At 32.5% G+C, this 11,394-nt stretch overlaps 1 protein-coding gene across 1 annotated transcript; it reads left to right on the plus strand.

The window, feature by feature from the left end:
- The first annotated feature begins 9,782 nt into the window (after positions 1 to 9,782).
- On the plus strand, positions 9,783 to 11,156 carry LOC107872396 (kirola). The gene is made up of 2 exons (XM_016719124.2): positions 9,783 to 10,098; positions 10,676 to 11,156. The coding sequence occupies exons 1-2, from the start codon at positions 9,912 to 9,914 to the stop codon at positions 10,933 to 10,935; spliced, it is 447 nt and encodes a 148-aa protein (XP_016574610.1). The 5' UTR covers positions 9,783 to 9,911; the 3' UTR covers positions 10,936 to 11,156.
- Positions 11,157 to 11,394: the final 238 nt, after the last annotated feature.

Here is an 11,394-nt window from a genome sequence, read left to right on the forward strand (position 1 = left end):
CCGTCGAGCTAGCGATGGACCATCACCCAAGCCATCGCAACTAAGGCAGTGAACCCGACTTCTGGTAAAGTGTGATGGCTAGGACTGACGATCGAGCTAGCGGTGAACTATTTCCCAAACCATCGCAGATGAGGCAGAAAGTTCAGAATCTGGCCAAGTGCGACGGTCAGGACCGATGGACCATCGAGCCAGCGACGGACTGTCACCCCAACCGTCTCCACTTCCGATCAGCATTTTAAAGCCATTTTTAAAAGGGTTTTTGGTTTTTTTTCCTCCCATTTTAAACCCTAATTATATCAGACCAGGGCTCACAACTTCATTATGCATCTATAACATTCAATTAGGGTTTCTCTCAAAGATCATTCCCCAAGAACAAGAAACCCTAGGTGCTAAATTTCATGTCAAGAATTCAAGTTTTGATTCATGGGTTCCTTTCACCTATAAAGCTCAAGAAACCCTTTCTGAAATATAAACTTTGGAGTCCATGGTATGAATTGAATTATATCCATGTTTATGTTGTTGTTTGATTTCCAAATTGAAATCCTTAATGACTATCATGAAAATATGTTAGTATGTGGTTGGAATTCTTTTATTGGAAGTGTTGTTGCCATGATGTATTATTTCAATATTCATGACTAAGCTTAAATATATGCATGCAATTTGTTTGATAAAATGCCTAAAGAACAAGAATCATGTTTTGGGACTCAATTATGACCAAATTGATAAACCCATGCTTTACCTTTATGTTAAAAATGACTTCCATGTTATTATTATGCGTTGCAATTGTTCGATAGATTGTTCATGAGATTATCCTATGAAATTAAGACATGTTTATATGCTTTCCTATTCATGTACCAAACCATGGTAATCAAGTGCCTTATTAAATTTCTCAATGATTGTACTATGAATTGTTAACTACGACCATATGTCAAGAAGTGTCATGTCTTGTCACATTTATGATATCGAGTCCTGGGGGTACTTGTACCCGATAATTTAGATGTGTGTCTAGAGCCAGTGTCATGTTTTAAAGATACTCTCAGTCAAGCCATATTCAATAGAATTTAGTCAGTTTCATGACTCATGAAAACTCAGTAAACACACTCCAGTCAGTTCAGTATAATTGATTCAGTTTCTAATTAGATGGGAGTAGGATTCAGTACAAAGTGAGCCTAAGGATGGGAACTCACCTGCTAGTAGAGGGTGTGACTCTTAGAAGCAATCCTTATGCTCCAGAACTACATAGCCAGTGTAGATTGGGACATCTAATCTGTTAGATGAGGGTTGATGAGGTGGCTTAACCTATTAGATGAGGGTCCCACCAGTATCCTTAGAGTACTTACTAGATAAGGGATCACTCACAGCTACTCCTTACCAGTGGCGCGGTATTGACACCCTTCTAATTAAGGTTACAGATTAGTCCCCAACTTAGCTATTATAGCCTAGTAGGGGAATGTTGGTTAAAGGACTACTTCGTATAGTTACAGTTTCAGTCTCAGTCTTAGTAATAGAACTCAGATAGTTCAACAGAATTCAGGACTGTCAGATATAATCAACTCAAAATAGTATGGAACACAGCTAGTTTCATCAAAACCTAGATTGTTAGATACAGTCACTCAGTATCAGTTATCCGTACTCATCTTATCAGTATTCAGACTCATTAGTTAGTATCATCAAGTTCAATTACAGTCGTTTATTCATACATATATTCTCACGTTAATGTTATAGAGTCGGTTAGCATAGTTCATACATATAAACCCCTTGCATTCAGCCTACCTTACTTGCATACCAGTACATTCAATTGTACTGACGCATTTGTGCTATGGTGTTTTATACCATAGTTTCAAAAGCACGAGCTCCAGAGCATCAATAGCATTCCAGTTTCAGCAGTCAGAGATAGCAATGAGTCCTCATCCTTCGAGGACATGACCATTACTTTATTATCTCATTAATTAATTTATTTTAGTAGTTAGAGTTAGTTGGTAACATGTCCCATCAACTATTTATTCAGAAAGTTCAGTCAGTTAGAGGATTTTCAGACTAGCATGTTCAGCAGTTATTTTAGTTGTTTTGGGTATTTCATACACCCTCCCGATGTTATATTTTATCAGTTGTGTTATAGTTTTGAACTGTATGACCTTTCAACCTTTATTTCTGTATTTATATAGTATATTATGTAGTGTACAGGTTTAGATATTAGTCATGGGTTAGCTTGTGGTCCTTCAGGGTCATGAGCACCATGTAGCATTTTGGATACCATATTCGGGGCATTACATATTTAATACTTGATAATTTAGCTATTTACCTAGAGCCAGTGTCAGATATAGAATAATCTCAGTCATGTCATGATCAGTAGTACTCTCAGTCAGTTATAGGACTCAGTAAAACTCAGTAAACTCTATATTAGTCCAGTCCAGTTTAGTATTCAGTTCAGACCTCAGTAAATTCAGTCAGTTAATAGAATTCAATAGTATTTCATTAGTCAACGGAGCCTAGTAAACTAATTCAGTTCAGTCAAATAGTATAATCAGTAATAGCCCAGTCAATCCTAGTATGAACTAGGAAATCAGTTCAGTGTCTATTCAGATAGGAGTAAGATTCAGCACCAAGTTAAGCTAGGGATAGGGACATTCCTACCAGCAGAGGGTTTGACCCTTAGTAGCAATCCCTGTATTACAGAATAATATAGCCGGCGTAGGTTGTGATATATCCCTGCCAGATATTATAAGGGTTAATAAATCTTATTTGAGTTTTCCTGCCAGTGAGGGTTGATGAAAGAGCTTCTTGTTAGAGAGGGTTAACTCACAGCTTGTCTTTACCCATGACACAATATTGACACCCTTCCAATTAGGGTTACAGGTTGGACCCCAATCTATATAGAAAGGGGAATATTGGTTAGATAATTACCTTCCACAGTCTCAGTTTCAAATTCAGTCTCAATATAGAACTCAGTTCAGTTCTACAGATTTAGGACTATCAGACATAGTCACTTAGCTCAGCACAGAACTTAGTATAGTTCCATAGAATCAAGACTCTCAGATACAATCATTGAGTTATCAGTAATTCAGTATCATATACTCAGGTATCAGTTAATCAATATTCAGACTCAGTATTTAGAGTTATCACGTTCTCAGTTACAGTTACATATTCATGTATGAACTCTCATCTAATTATATTCATGTCATTCAGTCAGTATTGTTTATGTATATAAACCCATGTATTTCAGTCTACCTCACTTAGCATACCAGTACATTCAAAGTACTGATGCATATTTTTCTCTTACGCTATGATGTTTTATATCATAAGTTCAGACGCAAGGGCTCTCGAGCACCCTTAGCACTTTAGATCCTCAGTAGTCAGAGTTAGTGGTGAGTCCTCATAGTTTGAGGACATGATTATAATTTTAGCATTTCAGTTTATTTTAGTAGTCGGAGTTAGTTGGGGACTTGTCCCATCAACTCCACATTTCAGACAGTTTAGAGGCTTTTCAGACTAGAGTATTTTTAGACAGATGTATCAGTTTTGGTATTACTATATCAAAATCATATTTATTTTACTATTGAACCTTATGGCATATTTTTAGCCTAATTTTCACATATTTTAGTATTTTTATTATTCAGTTATTACAGCCGGTACCAGTCATGGGTTAGCTTGTGGTCCTTCGAGATTATGAGAACCATGTAGCACCTGGAGTACAGACTCGGGGTATTACATAAATAGTCTATGAATTTCATTAAGAGAAATTAATCTCATCCTCCTTTACAACAAAGTATTAGTAAGTCTATCAAGAATGTTCCTACATACTCCAACCGAAATTAGTGTATAGACTTATTAAGAGAATATAATCTCATTCTTCTCTTTTGTAAGAATACTGTCGAATATATCAAGAGTATTATTATTTACTCTAATTGAGATTGATTTTATAGATTTATCAAAAGAAAAGAATCTCAACTTATGCACATTTACTCACTCTCTAGGAAAAAAGAAAATTTTATAGATGTGCTTCACAATTGTAACTTTACTTGTTTTCCCTTTGAACCCAAGATTACATCATTAGGTAGGGTTTCCATAAAGTACAATCAATCTACAACAAGTTTTATTCCCATCCCATTACAAGTTTATATCACTAATTCTTTTCCTAATCCGTTAGACAGAGGATCTGTAAATTGAGTTTGAACTTTACATATTGAAGCGATATTATGCCATCCTCCAATAATCCTCTCACATGATTGTGTTTGAGATGAACTTGTCTTGACTTTCCACTGTAACAATCACTTGATGCCCGAAATATAACAACTTTATTATCACAATATATAGTAAAATATGGTATTAGCTTACCCCATAATGGAATATCTATCAGCATACTCTGCATCCAATTAGCTTCTTCTCCAGCAGAAGACATAGCGATAAATACTGACTCCATGATTGAGTGTGTTATATATGTCAGCTTCTTTGATCTCTAATATATTGATACTCTAGTCAAAGTAAAAATCTAAGCAGTAATAGTTTTAGAGTAATTCGGATCAGAATTCCAAGTAGCATTACTGTAGCCTTTAAGAACTGCTGGAAAGGTAGAATATTGCAGGCCAAATTAATTGTACTCTTCAGATACTTTAAAACACGAATTAAGGCATGCCAATGCTCAACTCCAAGGCTACCATAAAACTTGCTCAAAGTTTCTATTGCATGACCAATATCTGGCTTGGTACAATGCATAGCATACATAAGACTCCCAATAATTTGAGAATATGTCAATTGATCAAGAATATCATCGGAGTTTCGCACTAGTTGATGCTAGGATCAAATGGTGTAGGAGTTATCTTATCGTCAAAATGACCAAACCTCTTTAGAACCTTCTTAATATAACTTGATTGAGTAAGAGTCAAACCATTTGTTGTTCTTACAATTTTTATGCCTAAAATTACATTAGCTTCTCTAAGATCTATCATTTCAAACTGAGAAGCAAGAAAATATTTTATTTCTTTGACTCTTTCGATATCAGTTCCAGAGATCAACATGTCATCCACATAAAAATATATTATAACGCCAGAATTTTCTTAAAATTTACTAACTATGCAGATATCTCCATCATTGATTAAGTAGCCATTAGAAATCATAACTTTGCTAAATTTATCATGCCATTGTTTTGGAGCTTATTTTAATCCAGATTTAAGAAGCTTACAAACTTTTCATTTTTGACCAGGATTGACAAATCCTTCTGGTTATTTCATGTAGACTTTTTCATCGATATCTTCATGAATGAAGTCTTTACATCCATCTGATGAATCACAAGACCATAAATTATTGCAAAAGCAATTAGGAGACAAAGAGAGCTCATCCGAGATACAGGTGCAAAAGTATCAAAATAATCAGTATCTTTCAATTAAGTAAAACCTTTAGCTATCAAGAGGGCTTTGTACTTATCTAAAGTACCATCAGATTTTATTTTTTTTCTAAAAATTCAGCGGTAACTAATTGGTTTACATCCAGGAAGAAGATCTGATAATATCCATGTATTATTCGAAAGGATAGAATGTATTTCAACATTAATGGTTTCATGCCAAAAGGGAGCACCATGTGAATACATAGCTTCAACATAACTTTCAGGATCCTTTTCAATGAAATAAGCTTGAAAATCAGGTCCAAAGTCCTTTGGTTTGGCTGATCTTGAACTACATCTTGGTTGACTTTCTTCCAATGGATCAATTGTTTTTCTTTTAAAAGGAAAAATAGAAGAACTTGCATTTTTTTCAAAAGAATCTTTTTTCTTGGGAAATATATGCTAAACAAAGTTAGCATATGAAGATTCAATAATTGTATGAGGACTTGGGGTCTCATGAATTAAAAATCTATTAGCCTTACTAGTTTTTGAATAACCAATAAGCACACAATCTTCTCCTCTATAGCCAATCTTAGTTAAATGTTGATTTGGTAATCGAACATAAGCTAAGAAACCTCATACATTAGAATAATTTATATTTGGCTTTAGATTATTCCAAAGTTCATATGGAGATGCATCAAGATTTCTAGAAGTAATTCTATTCAAAATATGACATGCTGAAAGTAAGACTTTAGTCCATAAATTTTCTTACATACCAAATCCATAAAGCATAGAATTAACTATTTTTATGAAAGTTCTATTTTTTTTCCTGCTACACCATTTTGTTGTGGTGTATAGGACATGGTCAATTATTTTTCAATGCCTTCTTTTTCACAAAAATCAATAAAATCTAAATTTAAGTACTCTTTACCTCTATCAAACCTAATTGATTTAATTTTCAAACTCAATTTATTTTCAACCTCTACTTTATGTGTTTTGAAAGTCTCAAATGTTTCATATATTTTTTGTCAATGGAAAGACATAAGTATATCTTGAGTGATCATCAATAAAAGTGATAAAATACATCTTCCCATGATGTGACAAACAATCCATCTCACAAATATCAGTGTGGATTAATTATAAAAGTGTGGAAGTCCTTTCAACTGTCTTAAAGGGATTTTTAGTAATCTTGCATTTACTACAAGCAAGACACTTAGTATTGTGATTCTTTCCACAATCTTTGATTAATTCATTATTCACCATAAGTTGAATGGATCTAAAATTTACATGTTCAAGACGTTCATGTCATAAGTCCATGACTCTATAAGATAAGCAGAAATATTTATATTTTTAATATTAAGTTTAAACATTCCATTTGCAACATAATCTTCTCCAACAAACATGCCATTTTTTAGATAAAATAAACTTATCCTACTTAAAAACCATTTTAAAACCATGCTTCATTCCTTCGAATGAAGCGTACCTGACACCAAGTTCTTTCGAATATCAGGAACATACAATATGTCCATCAATTTAAATATCTTTTCAAAAGTAAATTTTAGTTCAACATTTCCTTCCCACAACTTTGTAGAGGAGGAGTTTTTCATATATAAAATTTTACCATCCCCTACTAATTCATAAGTCTTGAAAGAATTTCGATTACCTGATATGTGAAGAGTTGCGCCGGTATTTATATACCCACCATTCTACTTGATCTTCCACTACAAATGCTTCTACAAATGCTTCTATGACCATTGCCACAAGATCATCTTTTTTATTTTTATTTGCTTTTTCTTTCTTTTTTTCGGCTTTGAGAATTCTACAATCACGCGCATAGTGACCAATTTTATGACAATGTAGCATTCACCAGATTTAAAATTGGCACCATTACGCTTGAAATTTGAAGTCTTCTTTGTATTTAAAAAATTCTTATTTTCAGTGTTCTTTTTAGTTGATTTTTCTTTAACCATATCAGCTTTCATGACAGGTTCCTTCAAACTATTATTATCGCACCATCCTATCTCTTGTTCAATTTGCAAGTGTTGCAATAATTACTTAAGAGTCAAATCTTCCTTTTTGTGTAAGAGTTTGCTTCGGTACTCTTTCCAAGATGGAGAAAGTTTTGATACAATAACACCAACATAAAAGTTTCATCAAGAGCAATTCCAGATATAGCAATTTTATTATCTATAAGTTGGAATTCTTGTATTTGTTCAGTGATTGATTTGTCATCAACCATTTTGAACTCCATATAATTTGAAATGAGAAATCTCATGGAATTCGCCTCTTCTGCTAAATAAATAGTTTGAAAAGTGTCCCGTATCTCTTTAGCAAATTTGTATTTAACATAATATTGATCATAATATTTATTGGAAATTTCTCTGAGAATATAATTCTTGCACAAATAATCATCATATTGCCACTTGGCAATTTATTTTTTAATCAAAGTAGCCTCGTCAGATACTACCTCAGAACCAGGAGAATTAGGATAAGGTTCTTCAAGAACATATGCCAACTTTAATCATCTTTAAAGGAATTCCATCTTTCCACACCATCTAGGAAAGTCTTTGCCATCAAATATTTAAAAATTAGGATTAGGCAAAGATGAAATACTATTTGATATTGATGTAGAAGTCATTAAGACAACTATCTTCAAATTGTTAGAACAATAATGATAATTGCACAAGAAATTCAAAATAAAACTTGCTTGGCTTAGAGGTATGATAATACGCTTCTTGAACATAGTTGGAGTCTCTCCCACGAGCAAACAGAAGAACTAGCTAGTAACAACTCTATCTTCGGGATTCAACTAAGCGACAAAACAAGTAGCATTCAAGAATGTTGCTCTTCTATTGTTGAATTGGTGATTTCACTATTCATCAATGTCTCTCAAATATTTGTTTAAGGGAAAAGTAATTTTGAGCGCTTGTCTTTTCAAACAAAAGAAACACTATTTATATAATAAAAATTTCATGCAATAGAAAAGTATTAATTAATTAATAGTTAATAGGTTCATTAATACTTTAAAACAAAAGGTGATTTTCTTTCAAGAACCCAAAACGTAAAACTTAAAGAAGAATGAATTTTTCAAATTCATGTTCTTTGTAATTGATTTGAAATTACAGAAAGTGAATATTGTTGATCATGCTTGTTCTTACGTTGAAGATGCACATGGGCTTGTCATTATAGTAAAGAGAAAATTTATTGGGGTAAGGTAAAATTTGTTTTAAAAATTGAAATACACCTACACAAGAATTATGGTCTTTGCATGTCTCTTGGAACTGGTTATGGATTGAAAGAATCATCTCCTTAGCAGATAATTCTAAGTGCAAGAAGGATTTCCTGAGGAATTGAGTTTATGGATTAAATGCATGGATCAAATAATACAGTTGTAACCTATTTGGTTTACCAGAAATATCGTAGTAGGTGTTTATTGTTAAAGTTTGCTTGAGCTTTATAGACTATGGGTTTAGACTTCAGAGGCTAGCTACAATTAGGTAAATTGTAGCAGTGTAAGGTGATAGAGTTTATAGTCCTTTAATTATTGATTTGTAACCTAAAATTGCTTGAGCTAATGATGTTTTTGGGCCAAATCCTACTGAGTCAGCTCATGATTATTTTTTCTGGAGCAAAGAGTTCTCCACAAAAAAAAATAAAAATAAATTATATGTAGTCATATATATATTTCACAATTTACTTCTTGTTTGATGTCTGAATTACCCAATTCTTCAACACAGTAAGTGAAAGCCAGAATAAAACTCTCTATACTAATATATGCTTCTCTTACTATCTCTATACTTATAACAAGTCTGTCTGCTTCTCTTACAAATTAAAATCTTAGCTCTATTATCTGACTATCTTTCAAGTATTTGATTTGGTTTCATCTATTTCCTTTTGGGAAAGAAAAGATATAATTAGTCGAACTTGAAAATATGAAGGAATGTGCATGCATGTAGATTTAATTTTGCTTTTAAGTTTTGAGTTCATTTCCCAACTACTAAGACCTAAGTAAACAGTTAATCTTGTTTTCCTGGATTTAGCATAAGATATGTTGCATATATCCCATAACAAAATCTTGTTGGTGTGTACGTTTACTGAAAGAAAATTATAAATTAAAAAAAAAAATGTAGCAGATAGGAGACAAAATCACCATCATGCAAATCTTTATGGATAATATGCATTATTTTCTCTGTCATACAATTGACTTATTTGATAAAAATGATATTGTAACACAATAGTAATGATATGCAATTGTCTTCTTATAATAGTAAAATTAATCTTCATAACTTTTTGATCCATGAATTAATTAAGAACCTCAAGTTGTAAACATCAAATTTTAATTTTTATCTTATCTACATCATATTTTAATTAGGATGAGTAGGTAAACGTAAAAGTCGAATTTATAACCTAGTACTAAAACCTAATTATACAAGATATTAATTACTAACCCTAATCTTCAATCCCCACGAGAAACATGATATATATGTCGTAGTTAAAATTCTCTACCAATTAAAATCAATATAAACACTATGACTTGTGAACATTTTCTCACCACCTTCTTTCCATAACATTCAGCTCTAGTGAACAAGAAAATATGGGGGTGAAAGGCAAGTTGATCGGTTCAGTTGAGGTCAAATGTGGAGGACACTTGGTTCATGATATTTTTCACACTAATACTCATCAAATACCCAACATATGCCGTGGTAAGATCAAGCATTTTGAGATTCATGAAGGTGGAACCATAAAGGCTGGTTCGGTAGTTAGTTGGAAATATAATGATGGTAACACATATTTCTCTGCTTTATCTCTCTTTATATATATCATTATTTGCATAAATTTTTCACATGTATGTATATTTGGCATGACAAAATATATTTGATTCACGAAATTATTTGCATGAAAAAGTTACATGATATTATCTTCGATCACATGCCATAAACAACAGTTAGGCGATTTAGTTAATACTCAAGAACTACACCAATACACTTACCACTATTAATATCTTTAATGTATGCTTTCTGTAATATGTCTTTACTCACCAATCAAACATCAAAAATATTTTTCACAAAAAACGTTTCTGTTTGAAATTCATTAGTTCATCCTTAATAAGCACAGTATAATCAAATCTCGGTTTGCCATATTAATTGCCATATTTTTCACAATGTTAACGGTTTTAGAATTGTAAAGGATTACTCCAATCAGGATAAAAATAGTAGACAAATCTTTGTGTAAATGAAAATTAAAACAAACGAAATAAAATGATCATATTATTGTAAATGTACAAAATCTTTTATGAGGAATTAGGTTGTTGATCTAGGAGTAACATATCTTGTATTTTTAAATTTTTTACAATTATAGATGGAAAAGATAAGATCGCTAAGCAAGTGATTGAAGCCGTTGATCCTCAGAAGAAATCAATAACTTGGAAAGTAGTTGGAGGAGATTTGTTAGAGCTGTACAATTCCTTCACTACTATTATATCATGTGATCACCAATGGGCTACATGGACATTTGTGTACGAGAAGAAAACTGAAGAAACTCCAGAGCCTCTTGTTCTTTTGGGTTTTGCCCTTGATCTGATCAAAGATATAGAGGGTCATCACCTTCTCAAGAAATGAAATATCTATGCTATTTGGTGGAAATAAAAACATGCATATACATATATATATATGCATGATTTTATGCATACTTATATGTTTGTCTGTATAATTAAATTTGGCTATATTGGCTAGTTCTTGCTGGCATATGAAATAAATAATGTTGTGTATGAAGCTATATTTACCTCCTACGGTTGTATTTCTGATACTCAATAGAAGTAAGATATTCTGAACTTTGCAAATTTGAAATTTACCTATAACAAAGAGGATTTATTTAATTTATCATGGATTTGGTACAGTTAGATTTGTAGGTGAGCCAAGAGTACGCATCATGCTTCAAACTTGTGTTAGATTCAATTTATTAGCGATTAAATCCTAGGTGATAAAAGAAAACGATTAGCTATGAAAAGGATAAAGGGAATAATAAAAGCAAATAAGCCTCAAAGAGCCGAGGCCGTTCTCAGATACAATCGGGAATGA

This window comes from Capsicum annuum, chromosome 5, assembly GCF_002878395.1.
Source record: "Capsicum annuum cultivar UCD-10X-F1 chromosome 5, UCD10Xv1.1, whole genome shotgun sequence".
In the NCBI taxonomy this organism is placed as follows: domain Eukaryota; kingdom Viridiplantae; phylum Streptophyta; class Magnoliopsida; order Solanales; family Solanaceae; genus Capsicum; species Capsicum annuum.

Coding starts and splice junctions, on each gene's coding strand:
- LOC107872396 (XM_016719124.2), top strand. CDS start 9,912: ATGGGGGTGAAAGGCAAGTTGATCGGTTCAGTTGAGGTCAAATGTGGA. Junction 10,099..10,675: donor TAGTTGGAAATATAATGATG/GTAACACATATT, acceptor TTACAATTATAG/ATGGAAAAGATAAGATCGCT.